This window comes from Gopherus flavomarginatus, chromosome 7, assembly GCF_025201925.1.
Source record: "Gopherus flavomarginatus isolate rGopFla2 chromosome 7, rGopFla2.mat.asm, whole genome shotgun sequence".
NCBI classification, from domain to species: domain Eukaryota; kingdom Metazoa; phylum Chordata; order Testudines; family Testudinidae; genus Gopherus; species Gopherus flavomarginatus.
The window spans coordinates 77077978-77105247 of record NC_066623.1 but is presented as its reverse complement, the minus strand read 5'-3'; the positions used below and the strand labels follow the sequence as shown (position 1 = coordinate 77105247).

General features: G+C 38.7%; 1 protein-coding gene across 1 annotated transcript in view; it reads right to left on the bottom strand.

Moving 5' to 3' along the window:
• COL11A1 (collagen type XI alpha 1 chain) overlaps positions 1 to 27270 on the bottom strand; it is a 228243-nt gene that overhangs the window by 130183 nt on the left and 70790 nt on the right. Inside the window, exons 8-18 of the mRNA XM_050963625.1 lie at positions 25021 to 25275; positions 21704 to 21766; positions 19895 to 19936; positions 19411 to 19473; positions 17970 to 18044; positions 14420 to 14503; positions 13403 to 13459; positions 9144 to 9197; positions 7377 to 7430; positions 7211 to 7264; positions 6550 to 6603 (exon numbers count right to left, since the gene is read on the bottom strand). Coding sequence (XP_050819582.1) covers positions 6550 to 6603; positions 7211 to 7264; positions 7377 to 7430; positions 9144 to 9197; positions 13403 to 13459; positions 14420 to 14503; positions 17970 to 18044; positions 19411 to 19473; positions 19895 to 19936; positions 21704 to 21766; positions 25021 to 25275 — 855 coding nt within the window. The remainder of the gene's footprint in view (positions 1 to 6549; positions 6604 to 7210; positions 7265 to 7376; positions 7431 to 9143; positions 9198 to 13402; positions 13460 to 14419; positions 14504 to 17969; positions 18045 to 19410; positions 19474 to 19894; positions 19937 to 21703; positions 21767 to 25020; positions 25276 to 27270) is intronic.

Genomic DNA, 27270 nt, shown 5'->3' with positions numbered 1-27270 from the left:
TGATTACTTATTTACCCCAAGGTGCCTCTTGTATAAGGAATGGCAGGTGTTTATTCCACTGCCCTTCTGTTCAATGTGATTTGTGAGGTCATTAAGAAAGATAATGAGGTTCTATTAACTGCACCTTTGTTGCCTCAAAGTTGAGTTACATTCTACATGCAGCTATGTCTTAACACTATTCAAAAACATTAACTGGTGCAGACTGAATGCAGCTTCCTATGTGTTAAGCGACATTTATTGAAGGCAGCACATGACACTTGTTGTCCATCACCTGGCTTCTAATTATTTTCTGGGTGCAATTTAACGTATAGGTTTAAATCTATAAATCTTCCAGCTGGTTGGCTCTTGGTTTATCTGAAAGGCTACCTCTGTCTTCTTGTAATACTGTGGCAGTTGAGATCATTTTAGGAGCTTGAGTTAATAATGTCCTGGTTTAATCATGAGAGGGCCTGGGGTAGCTCATTATCAGTAAGGTGTCCTCAGCCTTCAGATTCTCTTCTTCCCCTAGTCTGCTAACACAGAACAAGGTCTGAATGGACAGGATGGGCATGGTGGAAGTCTTTAATTTGGGAGCTCTCTAAGTTTTAGTTTTAGACTGTTTATTATTCTTTCACTTTTATATACATTTGATATATCTTTGGATAGGCATAGTCTTCATAAATCTAAATACTTAAATTGCACGCAAATTCATAGATTCATAGAGTTAATGCCGGAAGGGACCATTAGACGATGTAGTCTAACCTCTTTATATAATACAGACCATAGAATTTCATCCAGTTACTCCTATAGGGAGCTCAATTTGTGGTTGCCTAAAGCATATGTCTTCCAGACAGACATCCAGTCCGGAAATTATTGTATGTGTTCCCAGTTCAAACATGACTAGACATGAAAAGATTCCTAAAAAGAATATGCTAAAGGTTGGTGGGGTTTTTTTAAACATCAGTATTCTTGGAAATAAAATATAACTACAGGAGAAAAGGATTTATTTCTTTTTCCACTGTGCTTTTTTTATGCAAACAGCTCCTTGCATTATGTCCTCTGACTAAACAAGAATCTGAAAGGCTGCAGTTATCTACTTTAGCTTTGAATGGGACTGCTTTCAGATTTGTCATATTTTCTAAATATTTAGAGGACTCCTATTTTAATAAGTATTATAGCAGAGTTTCTCAAACAGGGGTCACTGCTTGTGTAGGAAAAGCCCCTGGCAGGCCAGGCCGGTGTGTTTACTTGCCCCATCCACAGGTCCGGCCGATCGCGGCTTCCACTGGCCGTGGATCGCTGCTCCGGGCAGATGGGAGCTGCTGGAAGCAGCGTGGGCTGAGAGACTTACTGGCCACAATTGGCCAGACTTGCAGATGGGGCAGATAAACACACCGGCCCGGCTTGCCAGGGGCTTTCCCTACACAAGCAGCGACCCCTGTTTGAAAAACCCTGTATTATAGTGATTTCCAAACAATAGAATGGAAGACTTGGAAAAGGCTTTCTTTATTTCTTTTTATTAATATTTTCAGATATTTTACATTTGTTTAGAAAATATGAATTCAATATCCATAGTTCTGAATAAGAACAAAAAAGGTTGCTTTCACTGTACAATTAAAAGTCATAAAGTTTGCCAACTCAGCTCCACCATATTAGAAAGCAAACATAGATCTCTTCACCTTAAGGGCTTGGCTACGCTTTCAAGTTACAGTGCAATAAAGGAGCTCCAGGCACTCTAGCTCACTACCTGTCCACACTGGCAAGGCACAACGAGCGCTCTGACTCCGTGGCTACAGCTCTGCTGCTACTCCACCTCGGCAAGAGGAATCATGTTTGCTGTGCCTTGGCTACAATGCCTGGGCATCAGTGTGACTGAGGTGTTGCATTACAGCGCTCTGATCAGCCTCCAGAAACGTCCCATAATCTCCTTAAGTCAAGTGGTTATTCTTGTCATTGTTTTGAACTCGCCTAGGAATGCGGATATGTCCTTTGAAAGCTCCCTCTCTGACAGCCGGCTCTGAGACAAAGCAATCATTTTTGTGCAATGCTGTGTGAGAGAGAGAGGTGGGTGGCGGGGAAGGGAGGTCTGCTGCTGTCTGAACTTACAAGACAGCATGCTGACATGCTCTCAGTCCCCCAAAAACCCATGCTCTCTCCCCCTACATACACACAACACACTCCCTGTCACACTCCACCCCTTATCCCATTTTAAAAGCACGTTGAAGTCACTTGCATGCTGGGATAGCTGTCCATAATGCACCACTCTCAATGCCGCTGCAAGTGCTGCAAATGTGGCCACGCCAGTGCACTTGAAGCTGTGAGCGTGGACAGATTGCAGCGCTTTCCCTACTGTGCTCTACGAAGGCTTGTTTAACTCAAAGCGCTCTACATCTGCAAATGTAGCCATGCCCTAAGTCAACTTTGGAAGAATTGCTCAGTCTTCAGAGGACACATGAAAGATGCACAGTGTTTAGGTCAGTGACACTCAGTAGGCGGCCCAAATGTGGCCTGCCAAAGATTCCTGTGTGGCCTGCCAGCTCACTTCAAAATAATGTTTATAATTAAATTCACAAACAGTGATGCACTGCCTATCATTTGCCTATGCCTTCTTTAGTAACTTACTAAATTTGTAATTTGTAATGAAAGAAGTGCCAGGGCTCAGCCCAAGCAAGCCCCAGCACAAATTAAGCAATGGTTGAGTGGCCAGAGTGGCAACTGATGGCTGGGCACCCAACTCTGAAGGTAATGCCACCACCAGCCACAGCACAGGAGTAAGGACAGCAATACACCATAACACACCACCCTTACTTCTATGTTGCTGCTGGCGACAGTGCTGCCTTCAGATCTGGACAGCCGGAGAGCGGCAGTTGCTGGTCGGGAGTCCAGAGGTGCCAGAGCTATGAACTGCCAAGCCTAGAGGTGCTGGGGCTCAGCCCCAGTAAGTCCAGGCAGAAATTAAGCACTGCTTACTGGGTCTTAAGTTCTTGCAATAGGATTGAGCTAGGACACTGCCCATTTTTTTCATTAGTGATTGAAATTGAGCCAAAAATGAATGCGAGTGGGAGTAAATGTTGCAAAGTTGACAGCAGAAACCAAGATTTTAACCAAAACTGAACAGCGGATTTTCTATTTATTATGCCACCTCATTTAGACGCAAAACCTTTGTGTTTAATAATCCCAGGGCCGGCTCCAGGCCCCAGCACGCCAAGAGCATGCTTGGGGTGGCATGCCGCAAGGGGCACTCTGCCGGTTGCCGGGAGGGCAGCACGCAGCTCCAGTGGACCTCCCGCAGGTGTGCCTGCGGAGGGTCCACTGGTCCCGCAGCTCCGGTGGAGCATCCACAGGCACGCCTGCAGGAGGTCCACTGGAGCCGTGGGACCAGCGAGCGGCAGAGCGCCCCCTGCGGCGTGCCGCCGTGCTTTGAGCGGCGAAATGGCTAGAGCCGGCCCTGAATAATCAAACCACGTTATATATCTGTGAGGTCATCAACATGAGACATCACTTTGAATCAAAGCATGGTAACTTCAACACAGCCTGTCCTCCTGGCAGTGTTGCAAGACGTGACAAAACTGAAAATTGGAAGTCTTTGTATCACACTTCAAATGTCATTCTCACAATATCAGCGACTATAAAGGAGAAAGCAACAGCTACTTCTCTTCAAAAATGTTGGTAACAGCTAAAAAGAAAAACCCTTTCCTGGATACCTAGCTTGTGAAGGAGTGCACGCTGGGAATGCTGGAGGAGCTTTTTACAGGAGATACAAACAAAGATGACATTGTGAACTGTGTGAAGGTGGTTCCCCTGTCTGATTCCACAACAGTGCAAAGATTGGAGGTAACTTAGGAAGAAAAAAGGTTTAGATCTGTAGAAAGTAAACTTGCTTGTTATAGACAGAGGTCCCTCTATGACAGGGAAAGAGAAGGGCTTTGCTTCACATTTGGCAGTGGTTCACCCTTCATTAAATACACTTCATTACATCATCCACCAGACTGTCTTGTGCGGTAAATTGTCAATGGGTATTGTGATAAGATGGGTGAATGAGATACGTTCAACTTCTACCTTCCAACTTCATTTTTTAAAGCTCTTTTACAAGATGTTTCAGCCAAATTCAGCAATCTATTGCAGCATAATGATGTTCACTGGTTAAATAGGGGGCATGAGACAGAGAGAGATTGTGTGCTTCAAAAAATAAGATAGAATTTCTTTCAAACTACAAAACCAGCATAGCTCGTGAGTTCCTGGAATTTATGAATGAAGACCCCTCTATGTAATAGGTAGATTTTCTGAGTGGTATTACTGGTGACTTGAATTCCCTCAACTTGAAGCTCCAAGGCCGTGCAAGCAGTCTCAGGGATCTGTTTGGAAAAATGTGTGCCTTTCAGAGGAATCTTGAAATCTTTCAGACAGACTTAACAGAAAAGATGTTGCACTTTACCACATTGTGTGTTGTTGCTACCGATGAAACTTGGATGAAAACGATGCAAGAATTCCTGAACAATCTGATCAAAAATTTTAAAATTTGATTTGAGAATTTTAAAATTCCAAAGGATTTGTTTTTTTTTGTTTGTGATCCATTTATTGGCCCTACTGATGAACTCTGCCCTTCTGAAGCCAAGAACATTCTTGATTTAATTGATAAAGGTGCCTTTTAGAAATTGTAGGGCTCCAGAGCTCAGATATCTTGAAGAAAAAATTCAGAGAAATGGAACTTTGTGATTTCTTGACTCAATATGCTGATCAGTTTCAGAATAGCCATATATCTCTTATTGATGTTTGGATCAACATACCTCTGTGAATCTGGGTTTTCTACCATGAACATTGTGAAAAACCAACACCGCAATCATCTGACATATGAGCATCGTCACCAGGATGCGTGCCTTGCCCTGACCTCCTATAAACTGCTCTTCACAAAGCTTGCCAGAGATCATTGGTCACTTGTCCCATTAGAGACTGTCACAAACACCGGTAATAATATTGATTTATAAAATTTGCTAAAAGACAGAAACACTAATACTTACATTGCAATCAAGTTCTTTATTTATTGGCACCTGAAGGTTTTTATTATTATTATTTTGTCAGTCTTCTGTGCAAATGGCCCTCCTCTTGACATAAAAATCTAAAATTGGCCTGTGGGTAGATCTAATTGAGTATCACAGTACTAGATCTTAATGTCTGGCACCCTCTACTGGCCACCTACAGATCAACCCACATTTAAAATCTGCAAACAGCAGCTTGTTTTATTCTCTAGGAAGAAAGGGTTTGATGAAAAATGATTGAGAGAATTGTTAATTGTAGTAAAAATAAGAGATCCCTCTATGTCACATACAAACAGGACTGAGGAGAACAACTTCAAATATTACTACAACACACTACACTGTAGGAATATGGCAAGTATTCAATGTCTCCCCAAATTCCTGGGAAGTGTAGCTACTGAACAAGCCATTTGAAGATTGCAGCATATACTTCCATCTGTGGTTCACTAGCTCCACTCTCGAAGAGGGTGGAATCATTATCCTGCCTTCTTCTAGTTCCTTCTATGGTGGCTAAGACTTACAAGAGAACTAGCAGGAGAACCGCATTCAGGAGAGTACAGGGAACTGCAGTTGTGACTAGCAGTTGCAATAGGGATGCATTCCAAGAGGAAGAGTTCTTCCACCACAACTGCTATACAGGGCCAGACGCAACCAAAATTAGCTCTCAGCTCTGATCTTTCTCCAAGTTCTGGAATGTTGATATTTGAAGTGTTTGGACTGAGTCAGTCCTTGTCAATAAGCAATACAGCTTAGCATTGTAGGTATTCTTGATTGCTACTTTGTTTGAGCAAGCCTTTTTAATGGTGTTTAAAAAAATTACAAGTCAAGGATGTTGTTTTCCATGAACATGAACAAACAATTGCAAAACTTTCTGCATTACTCTGTGTTCAGAGATGTTAAATTCTGTGTATCCTCAAAGGAAGGGGAAAAGGATGGCCTGTTGTTGAGGCACTGCCCAAGTGGAAGGGAGACCTGGCTTCAATTCACTGCTGGGCCACAGACTTTCTGTGTGACCTCAATTCCCCATCTGCAATGGGGGGTCCCGGAGAGGAGAAGGTACCACTGGCATACAATCTGCCTATTGAAACATCATGGAAATGAGCCTATAACTACACTGGTCATGGGATACACACATACTCAGCTTAGAATTTGTATACTTTTATATTGCAACTTTCTTCTAATAATCTACTTCAACCCATTCAACAGCTGGAGTAAATCAGCTGAAGTAAATCAGCATATCTCCATTGACTTTAAGGAAACTACTTCAATTTACACCCATTGAGAATCTAGCCCAAATTCTGCAAATATATTTAAATAAAAAAATATGTATGTGGATTGTTAGCTATAAATTCATGTTACTGGAATCTTTACATGAAATGCTTGCAAAAATACAATTCTGACACTATGCTGTAACATGAAATTCTAGCATGTTCTGACTTAACTCTCTCCACAGTCCTATGCTATTTTTTAAATAAGGTGATGTTACTACTACCACATTTTTAATGAGCTTTCATATAAACATTCATGTTTATCTTACCCTGTGACCTTTATCACCAGGTAGACCAGGAAGACCATCAAACCCTCTATCGCCCTAGGGAAGAAAAAATTAGAGACTTAGAAATTACTATTACACTTTGTAATATTTTTAGTAAATTATACCAGCTCACTGTTGTCTAAATTCTGCCCATGGATATATGTGCACATCTCAACGAGGCATTTGGAGTTGAGCACATGCATCTGAACATCAGAGTTTGGCCCCGGGTGTGTCAAAGCAGAAGAAACTGTCATGCACCAGATTTTACATTCCACTATAATTATGCCATTATAAATTTAACATCAAGACAAAGGGCTTGATTCTAGTTACACATTATACTGGTATAAATCAGAAGTAGCTCCACTGTAGAAAATACAGTTACACCCTTGTAAAAAAAAGCAGCCTAAGTGAGATCAGAATCAAGCCCAAATAATCAAATTACTTAAATGTTACACTGCTGTCTATTACCATGAATTATTATATTTTTAATTGATGATTCATGCTCAACTTTTGCATCTTATCTGGTTGTCTGAATCATGGTTTTCATTGCAGAATAGCTTTCTACATTGTTTTTACATTTGCAGTGTGGTGGAGGGCAGTTTAATGCCTATTTAAAATGTGCATCATCCACATCATGATTGAAATCTGACCTCAGATCTCATACCTTTGAACCAGGTTCTCCTGGCATTCCTCTAGCACCATCAGCTCCTGGACGACCCTGAAAAGAATACAAACATTTGAAGATGCCAACAACTGACATCCAGAGTAATGAGAAATTGTTAATTCATTTGGATTTCAATTTAATTTTTTACCAGATTTATGTTACTCACTCTTTTGCCAGGTTTCCCACTTGGCCCAATGGAACCTTGAATACCTCGAGGACCCTGAATTTAAACAAAAGTCTTTAAAATCATACTATACATGGCAGCAAAAAGCTAGAACAGCTAGCTAAAGAAAATTGTCAAACATCTCAGCTAAACAACAACTTCAGGAATACAATGTTAAATACCAAGACTGATTTTTTTTCAAAGCTATCTAAGGGAGTCCCCACTTCCTATTAATTAGTGATGAAAACTGGGCATCCAGATCCCTTGAATGTCTTTGAAAAACTCAGTGCCATGGTTTACAAATCTTGTTTTAGCCATGTTAAAATTAAATTCATCTATATTTAATGAGAACTTATATTTACACAGCACATTCTATCCCAAGGGATTCCAAACTATTTCACAGACTGCACACCTCATTCCGCTCTCACATGAGCATACGATTCTCATTGCAGGCAGTTCTAGGTGTTTCTAAGGGAGCACTCCTGTCCAAAACCAATATGCACCTTGGGTGGAAATGTCAGCTGAAAAAAGCCTCAGAATCAGTATCCAATAATTTAGGGCAATGCAGCAGAGTGGTCTGACCCTTTAAGGACCTTCGAAGCCAGGGAGTAGCAAACCCTGATCTAAGGAGAAGCCCAGCAGGCATGTGTTGGGAACCAGCTAAGCAGCAGCAAATAACTAGCTCTGATTCCCAGCTGGAAGACACAAGTGGGGACCTAGATCTAGAAGGGGAGGAGGGCAAGGAGAAACTAACAGTTTCCTTAGCAGCAGCAGAAGCCTGCAATGGGGCAGGCTGGCCCTGTGGTCTCCCTGAGGTTAAAGGAGGGCTGTGAACCTTGAGATATGGGAGGGGGCAGAGGACCCCATATCTGTCTAGAACATGGCTGACTGTCTGAGCTTGTGAATAGCTTCACCTGACCAAAAGAAGAAATAGAAAGAAAAAATATTAACAAAGGACCACACTGGAAATGTAGGCAGGAAAAATGAAAGACTAATGGGCTATTTGTAATGTTTTACTTTTGTACTAGTGCCAAAGTGGAATTTAGGATAGTCACTTAATACATGATTAAATATGTGTACCTAAGTTGGCATTTGGCCAAGTGATAGGTGTTAGCACTCCAGACTTCTAAAAAAATGTCATAGTTTCTTTTATGATCACCAGTGCTTATGACCTTAGTTTTGGGTCTAAGTTTAAAGATTCCAACTGGCCAGTACTCTCTAACATCAAACTGCGAGATTGATGCAGTAATTACTAAGAAGGAAAGGTATCATCCATTGAGTCAACAACACCACTTCTTCTAGTGTTAAAGTTTTTTTCTCGGAAATTTCCTGTTTAATTACTAGTCAAGTTAAACTCTGCTCAGTTTATGCGATTTGATCATATCACAGCCCAAGGTCACATGATTGCAGGCATTGATGCTAATGGTACTCATGAGCATGTACAGTACAGAGCAGAGAAAAGAGCTTGCAGCACCAATTTTAAAACTGGTTTTCAAGAGATGACACTCTACATGTGATAATTGATCCTCTTTACAGAAAAGCAGTTTGTTACTTTCACATTTTAAAATGAACAATCTAGGTAACTGTTTCATTTGCTGCAGTGTTGCACAGGAAAAATTATTCATCTTCAGTTACATGTAAAATGCACACAACTGATTGCTCTTCAATAGGAGGATGTATTTCCATATGCTGCAAATGGGAATGTATTTTCATATGCTAAAAAGCATGAAAAGGTAACATACTGAAAAATGAAAGGATGTTGTATTGTACCTGGGGACCTGGGTCGCCACTTTCTCCTTTAATCCCTGGTGAGCCAGGCCCGCCCTATGTAACAAATGCAAAATACAGTGAGTTTAGTTATCCAGCTAAACTTTAATTGGATAAACTGCTAGCTATTTCTATAAATTAATTACAGAAAAGCTTTTTCATTAGCTATTATGAAATCATCCTTCGCGATTACAGTACCCGAAAAATCATTTTGCAAAGGTCTGGCAAACTTGGGGCCAAATTGTGGTCTCATCAAAGTAAATAGTCAAACTCCATTGACTTAAATGGGACCAGGCATTGACCACAGTGTTCTATATTAAAGTTTGCTAGCTAAATATCAGCTCAGAAAGAACATGAATCATTAAAACATGTCTGCTTCCTGCATCAAGGAGGAGACAGCAAGACCTGAGAGTGGATCTTCGGCACCCTTGTGCAACTATAGAAATAAAGCACAATTCGACTGCCTGATCCAAACATCATTGAAGTCAATAAGAGTCTTCCTATTGATTACAATGATCTTCTGATCAGGCTCTTAAACATGTGACAAATCTGTATACCGATATTTCTACACTATTATAGCATAGACAGAGACACAGAATACACTCCTTGCTTATTATTTGCTCTGAAATTTTATCTCATAGTATTATTCTGGGGCTTAAAAACAGCACTATACCAGATCCTGAGCTGGAGTAAATCAGAGTAGCTAGGATCTGGACCAACATTTTTCACAATCTGTTTGCCTTTTCCATTCATATTGGTTCCACTGAAAAACATACCAACATAATTCAAAAAGAGTAACCAACAGAGTGTACAAATAGAATGAAGCCTACTAAGAAGCACAAAGGGATTGGTGCATTTCTGACTGAATGCTTGACACCACATATTGTGTACTTAATATGTATTGTATAATTACATATTGTATAAACTTTGCTGAGACCAGGGGTCTGAGTCTCCTACTGAAATGAAGAGAAATTGCTCTAAGGTCTTGATCTAGTGCCAGCTAAAGTCAGTGGATCAAGCCCTAAGTGAGGCAAGAATCAGGCCCTGAGTTGTTGCTTCCCACTAGGATAGGTGACTGTTAGCAAAGGTTTCTCTGTATCAACCTAGTTTTTAAACAGTTTTAAATGTGCACAATCAATGGAAACGGCCTTAGACAAAAAAAAGGATAAATAATCTACTTGAATTAACATTGTGAATGCTAACACTTAATGTAACTACAACTCTGCTATGCTAAGAAAGTGCTTTTTTAATAATACATTTAATAGGATTCTTAACATATTTAATTGGTGTTCTCACAATTAAATTAGCAACATACATGACAGATTATGGCCAAGACTTCCAGAAATGATTAGTGATTTTGGGAGCCTTGTTTTTTGTTCAACTTGAGACTTGTTCAAGGGGCTTGATCTTTCAGAGCACAGGTGCTCAGCAATGTTTGAAAATTAGGTCCTTTTTCAGATATTTCCAGGGGATATATCTAAAATCTGAGGCACTCAAAATTACTAGTCACTTCTGGAAACCTTGGCCTAACATTTTGCCAGATCAGAAGAGCTGGATTTCTAGAGCCTCCTGGTGGCTCAGTGTCAAAATAGCTATTAATGTGGTTCATTCTCTAGACTTTCCATACAAAGAAGCACCAATGTTTCTAATGTAAACTTTTGGTGGTATGTAGCCAGGACTATCAGTAAATAGAACTATACATTAGCAATGTTGCACCACTCTTTACAAATGGATTCAGTGTTACCACAGTTATATAATGGTAATGTCAATGTGTACTGAATGCAATCTTCTAGTCTCTTGATTTACATCAGTGGAAATAGGGTATCAGTTGGCTTGTTACCTTGCACCAGTTTATTCTGATTTATTATAAATGTAATGAAATTTGCCTAACTGTGATCAACTAAAAGTCTGTGGGTCAAGTTCTCTGCTGACAGACAATGGCAATGCCATTGACTCTGGGAGAGTTATGCCACTGAAGAATTTGCCCCTGTGTACCTGTTTCAAAGTTACAATTAAAGCCCAATGATTTTAGCTGAAATTGTTTATTTATTTGTTTATTTGTATTAACTGGGACTCAGCTGAAACCACTCAGTTTTACCTAGATAGACAGAAAGTGACAATCCTTGGGATTGGCCTTTTGTTCAACATAACTTGGTGAGGAAGGGGGCCTTCACAGCTGTATGATGCTGGAGCCACAGGGTACCAAACCACCCCAAGGTCCAATTTACAGCTGTGGCAAGATTACGCCAGCTGCCAGTAGTCAAAAGGGCCATTGCAGAAGCCAAACACCATTGGTATATGAGAGCTCTCAGACAGAGCCCCATTCTCGCCATATCTACCCTCTCTACTATGTGCTGGGACAGAGAGGCACTATGCCATTTTTATTTCCCTGATCCCTCCCCTCCCCCCGATTTCCCCGTTCACAAAGAGAATCCTTAGAGAGTGCAGTTAAGACAGCTTTTGGCTACGTTGTGCTACTAGAACAGGGGCTCTCAAACTTTTGTACTGGTGACCCCTTTCACATAAAAAGCCTTCGAGTGTGACCCCCCCCTATAAATTAAAAACACTTTTTAATATATTTAACACCATTATAAATGCTGGAGGCAAAGCAGGATTTGGTGTGGAGGTTGACAGCTTGCGACCTTCCCATGTAATAACCTCATGACCCTCTGAAGGGTCACAACCCAGTTTGAGAACCCCTGTACTAGAATATGTGGTGGCAGTAATAGGGTAAAAGCTTGGACTGTGGATTCTATAGAAGATATAAGATGTGATTATCCATTTGCCCCTCCTACCTGTTGATCAATACTTCCTCCAATGAGTTATGAATTAGGGAGGGAGATGATGACAGGAGGGGAGAAAAGAAGGTAGAAAGATGGGACAGAGGAAGTGACTTAACAGTGATGTCACAATGTTACCACTCAGCAATGAGCTGTTTCTGAGGGAGCACATAAAGGCAGCGAGGGGCCAGAAAAGATGAGAAAGAGTGTTTGTACTCCTGATGTTATTATTATACCACCTCATGAATATTTCATGGATGCCTGGTCTACATTAATGACCTGCTTTGCTATTAAATAACGTTAAGCATGTTTTTGTATATATTTTACAACTAGATGTGTGTTTTATGTCATTACAAGAGCTAAACTTTCTCTTTGTACTGCAGTTCATCCATTGTTTTTCAAAGCACATTGTTAAAATACAGCAGTTAGTGATCACCATAATCACAAAACAGGCAAAATATCTGCCAACTTAGCTATGCCAACAAAGCAGACTAAATACTGCTTTCCAAACTAAGTGAATCCTTCCAAATTTGTATGCTATACTTACTCTAGAGAAAAACCCTACTGTCTGGCTCCAAGAGGATAAATATAATCACCTGAGATAATTTTAGAAAAGACTTGTTTTCTACAAAGCCTATAATCTTGGTTCCAGCAGTTATCATTTTACATTATTGTTGTTATACTTAAATGACTTTTTGAAACATGGTAAATGCTAAATTACAGCATTTTGTGGATTGTTTGAGTCTACAATGTATCCATTGCCTAAAAGAGGAAATAACAATTACAAGATTGGTCAGGTGATTTACAAAGTGCAGAGCCTCCTACCTGATTTTCCACTTTTCTCACATGTGCTATACTTTTAAAATGCTGTGTAGAGATCACAGTGGCAAACATACTGGTGACCTAAGAACTATTTGATATGCTTGCTGTTAAAAAGCTGTGATTTTTATTCCCTGCAGACGGTGTACTGAACTCAGAATATTTTTACAACCACAGTGACAGTAATATCCTTCAAAATCATTCAATATTAGTCTGTGAGCCAAATTCAGCCCTGAAGTAAATAGATACCACTCTCTTAGAAGTCAGTGGGAGTTGTGCCAATTTACAGCACTGACTTACTTTACCGACGATAAACAGGTAAGATTATTCTTCAGCATTCCCTTTCATTTCCTAATATTTACCATAATAAACACCCTGAGTACTGAAAGGTGCGGTTATCTAACTGCACAGGCTTATTTAGTTGTATAAGGCATTCACAAATTTTAAAGTGTACTCTATCCATACATACAAAACATTCAATTAGCTTACAGGTGAACTTCAGACCCGTCAAAAGAATATGGACTCAAATTCTGGCCTTAATTATAGCCATGAAGTCCCCAGGCAAATCACTTTTATTGCATGGGTGTAATGAAGCAGGAATTTGGACCATGTACTTTTAATACTTGTGTATTCCATTTTTTATCCTTGTTTTGTTTAACATACCACAGGACCTGGTCTTCCTGTGAGTCCCATGGGGCCAGGTGGTCCTCTCATAGCGATCTGTTTAAAAAAGGAAGAAAAAAAAACATATATCAAGGGGAAGCTACAACAATTACATAATATTCATTGCATGGCCAGATTATTAGTAATTAATTTATGCTAGTGGCTGGTGACCAAGGTTAACTGCATGTTCATGAGATGTTTATTTTGCTAAGCTTAGGAACTGGCAATCCATATTAAAAAGTTTGTGTGTATTAAGCTCTCACAAGTGTGATGCATAAAATATATTACTTAGCAAATCTCAGTTACGGTTTACTAAATGAGACTATAACAGACTATGCATACAAATTTATATTAAGTTTGTCTTTCACTCCCATAAAATCAGTATATTTTCAGTAGGAATAAACCACTGGTAACCCTAAGAACTGGACATCTGTCTTTGCAATTAAGAAGTGTTCTTCTATTGGACTAAAGAAGATGTTTTAGTATTTCTTCTGTGCTATCCCACACTGATGATTGTTTCTATCTCTCAATTAAACCATTTGGACCACACAGTGAGAATGAAGCATGATGGTGTCACCATACATATACACATTCCAGAGGATATATTACACTTTCCAGTATTAATCAAGGGAAGACAGACAATAAACTGATTTGGACATCTCATCAACCTGTCATCCCAAATTCCTCCACAACTCTGGTCAGATGTTCTGCTGCCGCGGCAAGCCTATGAAATCTTTTGTCCTCACTCTCACAGCCCTCATCTTATCATTCATGTGTGAATCAATGTCTCTTGTGTGGGAGGGGTGAATATGTGTGTGTTTATATGTAATATTCATGACTTATTGAAATGTTATTTTTCATTTCTGCTTTCAGGACTTCATTCAAACGTCTATATCGTCTGCATCGAGCTCATGTTTTCTTTCTCTCTCCCCGATTTATACATTGTATAACAGGCAACTTCACACAAGTCTCCTCTGTATTTGCAGCTTTTTTTTTATTCCAGTTTAATATTCTTACCCTCGCCTGCTGAAGAATAGCTTGGGCTTGAGCTTCTTGAGCTGAGATTGTTGGGCCCTTCTCACCATCTCCACCAAAGCGGAACTACAAATATCACACAAAGAAAAAGAATTCACACTTAGCCAAGTTAGAAATATACTTGTTCCCTGCAACTACAGAAAGTGCTGCTTAAGGTATTGGGCCAGATTCTTTACTCCGCTTTTAATCTGGTGTCACTTCATTAAACTTCAACAGAGTGTAAAATAAGACCCACTCATTCCAGTATGAATATTAAGTTACTGTTAAAAGAATTTGAGCCCAGTTCTTCTCCCATATAAATAAAAGGTAAAATTTCTGTTGATTTCACTTGAATCCTTTTATTTTAATTTATACAATGGGCCATTAAAATGCCACATAGGAAACCAGAATGGATTCTTGTTTTTTGCCAAATTGTACTAATAACCAAATGCCACCAAAATCAATTAGTACCATGTAGCAAAAGCCAATACAACTTTAGTTAGTACTTGGAGAAATGCAATTCAATTGATGTCAGGATTTGATATGAAAACAGTTTAATATCTGATGTGAAATAGTTTATGCCCTTTCCTAAGTTCTCAACTTAAATGGATGTTTAAGATGTACACAAGGCTTTTAAATAAGAATTCAAATATTATTATCTAGACAGATAGATATAACTGATATTGTGCATCACATAACATATAGAGAATATGTAAAGTAGTCTAATCAGTCTAATTTGTCTAATTATATTAATTATATACTAATTAATAAATGTACTAATTATAGCAGATATAAATGTTAACTGGAAAATAGTTTATTTCACTGTTCTCAATTATCCAAATTTACTGTGTCTTGAATGTGGTGATCAGATTACTTTGTGGTGACAAAACATGGAACCAGATCAATCCCATCTTCTGTCAACTTCTGACTTTCTCCAAATTCAGTTAAATTGCCTTCTTAACAGAGCCAATTATAGTATTTTTAGCCTGGTCATGAAACAATTTTTACTGTTGCATTTCTCCAAGTATAAATGATGTCTCTCTACTGCAATCACATCATTATGCAGAGGGAATGGTTTGTGGAAGGGACAGCAAGCTGATTCTATGGGGCACCTACAAAATGAAGTGATCTTTTATTATTATTATTATTATTTATTTGAAATGGGAAAAGGATCATCAAGATTCTGTCCCCAACACCCCTGCTTCCTGCTGTGGAATGGAGCCCCCTCTTTGTGTTGGTGTTCATGTAGAATTGTCAACATTTACAGTAATAACAATCATAATTAATTAATAATAATCAAGTTGGAGCTGCCCAAATTAGCCAGGGGCACCTGGGGCCCATTAGGAGGTCTGTGTGCATTCTGGTGAATTCAAGCACTATGTAAGATGATGGATACCTACACACCTCACGGGGGGGCATTTGCCCATGTTACAGATGGAGAAGCTAACACTGAAACATTAAGTGATTTGATTAAGTCCTTGAGATAGTTACTGTTACTGCAAAGATTAGAATGCAATATTGCCTTGTTCTTTGTCCTCTGCTTAGTCCATTAGACCAGGACAGGGTGCTGCGGGTGCTGAGAGCCATTGAACCAAACTGTAAACCTTGTATATAATGGAAACCATTTCAAGTCAGGGGGTGCTGCAGCACCTATGTTTCTCATGCTATTGGACAGAACCGTCGTACTATGAGGATATACTGGCTGCTCAGCAGTGTAACTAGTGAAGGTGCAGGAAGTAAATAGGAAGGAGCTTGTGGCAGTCAGCAGTGAGGGTATCAGAAGTGTCCTGAGAAGTAATGATCCTCACAAATGCAAATTTATTTTTGTACCTTCCAAAACTGAGGGACACATTTGATGGATCCAAACCCTGATGGCTATAGTGGGGACCATGAACAACCTGTGAAGTTCAGGATAATTGCAGTGACAGACTTTCAACTTCAATGACTGATTTATGTACTCAAGGCTATCTTTGCAAGGAAAAGGGCTAAAAACTTTTTTTTAATAAAAGGTGAGATTACCCTTACTATTTAGATGTTCTCTTTACAGTAAGAGGGTGGGGCAAACAAAATGTTACAACAGGAGTATGTATTTTATATCTTGCTTTTTTTGTTAGGCTTTTTAGACAGGGATACTTTTCAAGAAAACTCCCATTATCAGTGCAGCTTCACTGGTGCTAGCAATGGTGGGACCATTGGTAGACAGGTCATCAGCATTTTTATCATCTATGTTCAGAGCAAGGTTAGATAACACGGTGGTAAAAACACCAGTTGTTGGTCTATACCAGCATACCAACTCTTCCTTGCAAGGCTGGAGCTACACCAGTGATACAGAAACAGTGAGAGATTTCCCTGAAATCTTTGCTATAGATAGTCTATTGAATAATGCAGTCTAAGCTGTGCTTAAGGCACTAGAAGACCTGATTTCAGTTCCTTGCTCTACCACAGACATCTGGTGTGGCCTTGGTAAGTCACTCAGGGCCAGATTTACACAGATCTAAAGATGCAGAGAGAGATGCCTAGTGGGATGCACAAAAGTGTCTGAGCAGGTTGGCTATAGTTGATTTATTCCATCCTTGCCACACCTAGTAGAGCACACTGTTAAAAGTATGAAGTACCCTTCTCTGAAAGAGTGACTAGAGTTGGAATAATAACTTGTGAATAATATTCCTGGGGAATAATGGCATTTTTATCAAATAATTATTGGTGAATAAATGTTTCCATCATTCTACTAATAATATCTTAGCAGAACTATACTGCAGGTGCCAGCTGAAAACATAGCTCTTTATAATAACCTTTCACCGATTGTTCTCTAAATAGAAAATAAACTTTCCACAAGCTTTCTTTCCTCATTCTTACTAACCAGTGATGTAGTTCCCAGATCCAGCAGCACAGCAGCAACTACAACCAATAAACAGTTCTATCCATCACATCTTACCAACTGTACTTCACTGTATTTGCAGTCTGTTTATTAATTCCTGTGACGGTAGCTGCTGCACTTTATAGTGATTTACACTGATGTATTGCCGTTCACACCAGCATACTATGCTACCTTTGGGCTTGTGCCTGCTCCTGAATCCTGTGGAGTTTTGCTATGGTCTCCAGCGGAAGCAGGATTGGGTTGAATATGTGTGCATACCAAAGGCCAATCTTGAAAGGTGCTGAGCATATTAAGTCAGTTGAGACTTGAAGGCAGGAAGCATATAGTGGGTTTGGCTTTCAGGTATGCCACACCCAAATAATTCAAGACAGGTCGTGGAGAATAATACCATTGACAATTGAAAATTATAAAGGTAATTTAGAAGACATAGTTCAGTCACCCAGGTTTAAATTTGGCCAGGAAAACCAGGACTAACTCTTTTTCTCTTGTGAAAATTAGCAAGTGATCTTCAAGGATCACAAATGTTCAGAACCTCTGTTGTACATCTCTTTCCAAAGACAGAACCTGCTGTAGGACAGGAGATTTATTTTGTCTTTTTAATTCATTCCCCTTCTTTGGAAGCAAAAGCATAATTTAATATAAGTTTGACCACTCTGCAACCCTAACAGGACTTACTGGCAACATCAACATGGTACCTGGGGGACCAGGTAAACCATCAGCACCTGGCAGGCCAGGACGCCCTGATGGACCCTGTGAAATCAAAAGGAAATGGAGATTAATTAAACACATCTTGCTAATTACAGGGCCACATGTATTCATTCTTGTAGGTTGTGAATACATTTCATATGTGTTTAAAAAAAACTATACTAAGTGGCATAAGCTAAATTTCTGAATGAGTCACTTTGTAATGCTAAAGAAGTAGGCTTTGATGCAGCACCAGCATCTGCTAGTACAAATCTCTGTATTCATATGGAATTCTAGTGAAATTATTAGGACTTTACAAGGGTAGACCCCAGTGCAGAAACATGACCTTGATGTGTCTATTGTGAGAGCTGTTTCATGTAGAATTTTACAGATCACTTACAACTTTACAAGCAAAAGGAATATCACCCCAAGTGATTTCATTATAATAACATTAAGTTTCTGTGTTACTTTATCAGTTTAAATCCATAAAGATATATGGAATTATTAAATCTATAAGAATAAAGGTTGAAGAAAAAATGCTTATGCCAGTCCGTTTTCTACATGTAGGGTGTGTGGTATGATTTAGAATTCTAACAAAAATATCAAATTATACAGTGAACAGTTGCTGTATTTTCAGTGCCTCCCAGAAACAAATATTTCATGAGCATGCTAGACTTTTCAGTAAACTGTCACTGGTAAAGCTGAGTGACATTTATTTCATGTCTACTGCAATAGAAAATTTTCCCAACTAAACACATTTAGGCTGTTATAAAATTGTACAAAAGGCCTACGAAAACACTGAAGACTTAAGTAAAGGCTGCATTAAATACGTGACTTTAAAATGGGTTGTCTTAGACTATCATTTTAGGCATGACCACACCAGTTCTTTCAAGAACCATATCATATAATGCTAACTAATAAGCTCATTTGTCCTTGCACCATCGAAGATCACAATATGTCCGACATAGTTCACATAGACAGTATACATTGTGTCCATCATTTCAGAGAGGATTTTGTTATTGTATATCACCTTTATTCATCTCTTCATTTGAGTGGTTTATTGTTCAATCATTTTGTTTAAATATCATTCAAATTTATATCAGAGATTTGCAACTGGATTTTTATGATTATTTAATTACATTTTAAAATCATTCACACCAAAATAAAACAGTGATATTGGGGTTAGATAGATACTATAATCTTAGAAATGCATCACAGGGACATTGCTTCTTTCTCCTGTGTTTTCACTATGTATTGCTACTGAAAAAGAAATATTGGTCAGATCCTCAGCTGGTGTAAACTGGTGCAGCTCCATGAACTACACTTTAGCTACCTCAATATACACTAGCTAAGCATCTGTTCCATTTAAATCTTACAATGATTAGAGCAAGATATACCATTAATAAACTAAATAATCCATATTTTGACTTACCCTCTCACCAGGGTCACCCGGAGGACCAGTGGGACCCTGTAAACCTGGGGGACCTGTAAGACCCTATGAAAAAACAGACCGTAATGCTGAATGACTGATTGTATCAGTGTGTTCAACTATTGTCTATGAAAAATTATGTTTATGTTTAAGACCCATACATGATTATCTCCAAATAATAAGGCAGAATTTTTCTATATCAATGTATAGTCAGTTTTTTCAAAATTCTGGGCACCCACAATTGGGCCAGATTTTCAAAAAAGTTTTCTGCACTCTAGTGTGCTCCCACTGAAAACACTTGAGCTGAGATCTTCTGTAAATCTTGCCCTATTCTACTGTGTTGAGTACATTCTACATATGAGAAATGTCTCTATTTTTAAATATGTCAAGTCATAAGTACCAAAGCACAATGGACACACTGAATGCACTAAAATGAAATTATAATTAAACTATGAAAGCCAAACAAAATGAGAAAATATCCACTTACTGGAGGTCCTGCTGGTCCTGCTGGTCCTTCAACAAGCATCCCCTATAGAAAAAATGACATCAGACTCTTTATCTTTTAGAGAAGTGTAAAAAGCAAAGAATAAATTACAATTGCAATAAAATTAGCAAGGAGTCTTATGACATTATAATCCTTACGTTTTCACTTCCATATCCATCTGTTTGTTCTCATCAAAGCACAACAAATCTTCTCTCCATAACTACTAAGGTTAACATTTTCTTTCAGGGAATATAATTTGTACTTTTCAGTGCAGCCATTGTAGCATATAAAATAATTGCACAGAAATTTCCTAAATTACCCTGAGCAATGTCACACTTTCTGTGCTACAAATTTTCAAGAAAAAAGCATTAGCAGAATAGGCACAATGATAACTCATATATGCTGATTTAACATTATCCTGGTTTTGTTCCATTTTATGCAAGTACGGTTTTGCTGATGGCTTCCGAAGTCATCTAGTACAATTAGGAAGGAGCTGTACTCTACCTTATAGTTCTCCAGCTTTAAAAGTGGGGAAGACTTACAGGTCTTGAAGATCTTGAATTACTTGTTTCATGGAGTTATGTGCATGTCTACATACACACACACTTATTATATCATCCAGAACCTTCTCCTGAAACTTTTGGTATCAAAGAGCTGCTCTGAGGATTTTGCTCCAAGAGGAAATTCAAAATGGAATATTGGTGAAGCCTCTATTACTACAGTAGAAGCTTTAAAAATATTGGATTGGCTTCAGAAACTTCCTTTTTACACATTGATGTGTGAGTTTTTTTAGCATGGTACGCTGTATGCAGCCTGACTCACAACTGATTTTTTAAAAAATACTGCTAGAGAATTTAAGTATGGCGGTGGGGAATAACAGTAGTTTATAAGAACCAGATATTTTCTGGGATAATGAAGTCTGAGCTTTTCCATATCTCACTGTCTTGCATTTCATTCCTGACTTGCCACTCATTCTCTATTACCGTCTTTTACCTTTTGTGACCAGTGACTTCTAGAAACACTAAGCTCTGTGATAATTGTAGTTTGTATCACAAAACTAAGACCTAATTAAAAATTACCACTCTTATTTCCACTCCAGTCAAATATATGTTTGGAGAGCCATTCAGACTTCCAGAGGATTAAATGGCAGTAGCATTCAGCTTCTGCTAGCCACTCTATAAACTTAAGACAAGATATTTCAGTATTTTTTTTAAAAGCAGGTTTATAATATTCATCCAAACTACAATGCTACAACATAACTGTGCTTAGTGTAGAAGCTGCTTCACTGCCTCCATTGCTATTCACAGATGAAAAGCATTCTTTAGGTTGCTTCCTTACCATTGCTAATGTTCACAAATTTGAATGTAGGATAAATAAGCAGAGCATCAGTATGTTGCTTCATGATGGTGCTACATGACCCTGTGCTACTGTTTTTATGTATTCATGTTACAACATCAAAAGCAAGTTTTTCAGTAAACAAATATAGGGATTTTGTTGGCTGTTCTCATGATGTGTGGGACAGTAAGATGAAGACTAACAGGACCAATTCTTCTGAGGCTATTTATTTCTTGTCCACAAAAAGGTTTGGTCTGTCTTAGGGACATCAGAGTTGGCCCAGTATATGGCAGAAGAAGGTGTGTCTGTGGGGCTCTTCTTTATCATTTGTGTTGCTAGTCCACAGAATAATACTGGAGGAGATCACATATAATATCCTGACTTCCTAGCCATAGGTGACATGGTTTGTCATTGAAATAATTATCTATGAAAATCCCACGGCACTTTATAAAAGAAAATCTCCACCCAGGTACTTACAGGTTCGACCACAGCTGGTTCTCCCTTCTGTCCTTTTTCTCCATAAGCACCATGCCCATTCACCTGCCAAATGAAAAAAAATGAAAATATACATTAGGCCTAAGAACCCTGTGCATTCTGAGAAGCACAGACACTCTGTTATTTAACACTAAAGCTGGAGTGGATTTGTGCCATGAAAAATGTATCACTAACACAAATCCTATCAAACAAAAGTGTTAAATACTAAAAAAAACAGGTAATCAGTGGAATAACATTAATTATCTAACTAATCCTATAACATCTATAGCAGTAAAATTCTCAATGACTTTTTCAGTGGGACTTTGCATGAGGACTGCAGGATTAGATCCCAAAACTGTGTGTGTGTGTGTGGTGAGGGAGGATATTATTTTTAATAAGCTTATTTTTGGCATATCACACTACAGGTGATGTGCTCATACAGAGAATGGGAGCTTCAGAAGGTCTTGTAGAGTGGCTGTATGCTACATCAAATGACTTTGGGCAGTGGTTCTCAAACTTTTGTATTGGTGACCCTTTCACACAGCAAGCCTCTGAGTACGGCCCCCCTCATATAAATTAAAAACACTTTTAAATATATTTAACACCATTATAAATGCTGGAGGTAAAGTGGGATTTGGGGTGGAGGTTGACAGCTTGTGACCCCCAATGTAATAACCTTGTGACCCCCTGAGGAGTCACAACCCCCAGTTTGAGAAACCCTGACTTTGGGAATGGTTGACCCACTGTGCCAGGAGGAGGTGGGAAAATGTTCATGCTCCAAGTTTTGCAGCTGCAGAGGTGCTAGGGGTGTGTGTGAAGGCAAGGGACTTTTGTAAAATAGCCTCTTGTCCCTCTAAGCATCCCCACCTGCATCCTTACTGCTCTCTTTGCATCATACTGAAGCAGTGGAAGAAGCAGGAGTGAATCTAGCCCTAGGGCTTCAGTTACTGTCTTGTGGCTCTGTGAGTAGTGGAACTAAGAGACAGAGGGAAGGGATGAGAAAAGATGAGTTACTTATTCTCCCACCTCCCCTGATTGTCATGGAGATAATTTCATTCCACTGGGCCCCACTTTGTCACAGGCCAGCAGCTGCATTTTGTACTGGGGTCACCACTCCTTGGGCCATACAGCCAGGCTAGATTTCTCAGGGCTCTCTTGTTACTCAGCCAAGAAGGAACCTGCCTTTCCTGCACTGGGATGTCATTTCCCATGCCCCTAATTTCATTTCTTGTTGTCCAAATGCCATATATAGCATCAAGTCTAGCAAGAGTCTGGATATTTACCTTGAATTTTACTCAGGCTCTGGAGCAATATGTTTTTAAATAAGATATGGCACAACAGAGCAACAAAATCTAGCAATAACTATGATAGTAAAAATTAGGGGTTTGAAGTTTCAGAGATGAATCACTCAATACTGTGTAACATTGAAAATGAAGTGCTATGTTTATCTATATGTTTTTCTTTTTACCACTCTTTCCTCTTGCAGTAGGGCAGGGAAGCAAACATATACAGCTGTTTGGCCACACATTAGTAACACCAGTTAGACAGGAGACTTCACATTCTTTATCCATGACCCAAAGCCACTTATCTTGCCCAGCAACCAAGAAGAGAAGCTCTTACATGAATCCTACTCTCCATAAGTCTACAGAATAATGTATCATTTACCATATGGTATGAGTGAAAATAGCTCTATTCTCAGGGTATGTCTTCATTAACATTAAAGGGATTCATATGTAGGTATCATTAATGCTTATGGAGGTTAAGAGCAAAAATAATTTGTAACAGCAGCCTATACCTCAATTTTGAGACTACAGAAGGGAGAGGTTTTTTCTCACTCATTTTTACACTGCTCGTTAAGATGTTACTAGTTAGTGGTATTACTCATGATTTGGGTGGGGGTGCTTAGCCTAAAATCTGCTAGGTGAGACTGGGAGTTTTCTAATGAGACTCAAGCCTGCCATTATTTGATCCCTAATCCCTTTAGGATGCCTTGAAAAGGGAGCAGGGCTAATTCAAAGAGAACTAGGGTTTAAAAAGCCAGGCCCTAAGCAACCAGAGGTGCTAACATACAGGGGCAGCAAACAGAGGAGTTTTGTGAGGGAGATCTGCCTCAGTGCGTCACCATCTGTGTCAGGAAGATGATAAATCCAAACTAATATCATAGAGACATTGAGCATTTGCCTGCTAAACCCAGAGTTGTAAATTCAATCCTCGAGGGGGCCATTTAGGGAACTGGGGTAAAAATCTGTCTGGGAACTGGTCCTGCTTTGAGCAGGAGGGTGGACTAGATGACCTCCTGAGGTCCCTTCCAATCCTGATATTCTATGATTCTATGAGAGGAGCAAAGAAGCAGTCAATCGGATATAAAAGCCTGGACCTGAAGGTTAGTAGGGGGAACCAATTTCATGGCATGCCCCCATCATTTCCTAGGTAAGCCCCTGTTTCAGTTTATGTGCAGAATACCAGGACAGGTACAGAGCAAACACTGTACTCAGAATGCTCTCCTTCTATACCATGCAGGGACTACCCAATCAGAAATCCAAATGGGAGTATTAGTTCCCTTTGCAGTTTGTACCCTCCTGGGAAAAATGAGCAGTTTGCTACATTGAAGGGAATGGTAAAGCCAATAGATACTGACCAAATGATTCTATCTGGGGGAGAAGAGACCCTGTACAGCAGCAAAGAAGAGAAGGTCAACCCTGAGTATGATTCACAGGATCATCCTGCTTTCCTACTGGAACCTCAGAAAGCATGGAGTTGGCAAGCCATGAACCCAACATTATCTGCAAGGCTATGGCCCTATCACTTTTGAGGGAAATATCAGTTAGCAACACTGCAGGGTTCTCCCACATGGGGTTCTGGCCTTCGCTTTCCCACTCTCATGGATTTTTTCATTGATGTGGTGCAGACACTCATACTCATTTAAACAAATATTTAGCATAATAAAGTATATTAGCTCAAAAACACTTATTTCATCATATAAAACTAATGGAAGTGATTATAATTCATGCACTCATACCCATAAGTACTACTTCCATTGTTTTCCAGCTTTATCACAACAAATAATAATTTCATTTGTTTCATGTTTTCCTTAGACATTCCAGAAGAGAAAACAAAAGGAGGTTCAGTAATGTAAATGAAAATAAAAGTTTAATCCAAAACCCACTGAAGGTGATGGGGGTCTTCACATTACCTTCAATGGGCTTTGAATCAGGCTCTATATTCTCCAATAACTGACAGGAAAATCTAGACAATTACAAAAAAAAATTGCTAACTTCAATCAATCAAATACTACCACATTTTGCCTGTAACCAACTTACACTTGTTTCTGTGATATCAGTCTCTGCTGGAACACCAGGACCAAACTCTTCATTTGTGGGATTGGTTGGTTTTTCTTCATATTCTTTATATTCATAAAAATCATATTCGCCTAATTCTCCATCTACCAGAAGATCAGATTCACTGAAGTCTACTCCTCTGCTTCCATATTCAGTATCCTCATTTTTTTTATGTTCTGAATCATAATCCTCTCCAGTTAGGTATTCTTCAGCAAATACTTCTTCAACAGGATTATGCTATTCATATATGTAGCAAAGTTTCAGAGAATAGGAGGAATATGTGGGTTACTGTTAGTAAAGCAATGTATGCATTTGGAGACTGACAGTGATGACTTGTGTAGAAGAAGACAGAACAGTAGAAAAACAGCATGTTGTCTTTTAATTAGATTCTGAAGAACTGGGAAACCAGCCTTCCAAATTAATTAAAAGATCATTCTATGCACATGAGTATGTACAAAGAAGTAATTCATTCATATACTTTATTGGCATTTTTTCCCAAAACATTGAATCTATTACTGCATATGCAATACACTATGTGCATTTGCTCGCTCAGTGTTACTTCTATGTAAAATACATCGAAGTTTCCTTGCTTGATTTCACATGTTTAATATCAAACATTCATGAATCATGTGGAGTACAATTAAACACATGCATCCCAATAAACTGTGAACTAATTTAGGCTTATTTAAACAATATCATCTAATTTGTAATGTGCAGAAAGTGCAAGCATTTCTTTAGTTATGTACAGCATTCTTGACTATCTTGTGTCAATAAATAACAGTGCCAAGCTAAATGTTTCAACTTTTTTCCCCCTTCTAATGTTTTTGCAGCATATCGATCACTCACACAAGTCTTGGTTTACATTTACCATAGCAGTTTATATATATTTTTTGGTTCAGTCTAGATTCCAGCTGCAAAACTCATAGAAGATGAAGTTGAACATTTCTGAAAGCTTCCTTCCTCAATTATGAAAACAGTGTAAAACCAAGCAATCAACTTATAAGCACCAAAGCTTTTTAGACAGCATCTTATCTCAGATGTACAAAGCAAATTGGAAAAAGACTATGGAGTTTTAATAAGATTCTTGGAAGGAAAGTTTTGAAAGGATCTGGGCCAAAATATTGCACATATCAGCCATATGTCCTGGAATATTACACAGAGGTGAATTGATTTGTTCTCAAACAGTGCATCAGAAATCATTAACAATATATTGGTCTGATCATGGTGGTGTGGAAATAGATGGCAATTAAAACAGAAGGTCAGATTCTGATTTCATATCAATTTAACACCAGTGTAATTCCACTAACTACAATATAGTTATTTCTGATTTACATCAGTGTAGATCATTTTTGGAAACCAAATACTTGTTTGCTTATGTGTGAAGACCTGAGTTCAGAGTTCTGGGTCAAATTTTGCTTTTATGTAAAATACCTGCAAGCAGCTCCCACTGAAGAAAAATGTTGGCACTTTGAGTGGTTCTTGCTACAATAATGACATTGCAATATTGGCTAAATCATTGTAAATAATGCCCAGAGTTTATCTACGGCTCCCTCCAATGTCTGATGTTGATTTCATCAACTGTTGCAAAATAATCATGAAACCCTAAAATTCAGGTTTTGAAAGTAGAAAGTCTTGCTGTTTCCATTTCATTTCTAAGATGAACCAGATGGAAGTAATGAAATCAATTTGCCTCTTTTCATGTTCTTCATCAAGTTATAAAATTTGTTGAACTGTTGGGTGGCTGTTTTCCAGTTCCAAACCTGGAAAGAAGATGCTGAGCAATTTCAGCATTTCTTTTCATGTTCGTATTGAATGAGCCATGATTGTAGCTTTAGGAAAAGAGTTATGTAGTTTTGTACATCTTTTCAAGCACTACATGTTCATTCTGAAAGGATTACGTAAAAGAAAACCTTTAAAAAATTTCTTGACCATAATTAGCCAGCACATTACTTAATGTTATTTTAAAATAATGAAATAACATTCAGGCTTTTGGCTATGGCTGTCTAAAAGCATTCATTTTAGCAGGTTTGTAATCATCATTTGATTTTTTTCATACACATAGCTCAAATATATAATTATTGACAAAAAACGAGCAAGTAATGTTCTGAAGGAATATAACCTTCACAGCGTGCAAAAAAATTGTTTTTTCTTCTTTGTTTCTTGTTAAAGGAGATGATGGCTTTTAACTTATTTCAACATGTTGCTATTTGCATGAAGGAAAATATTTACTTT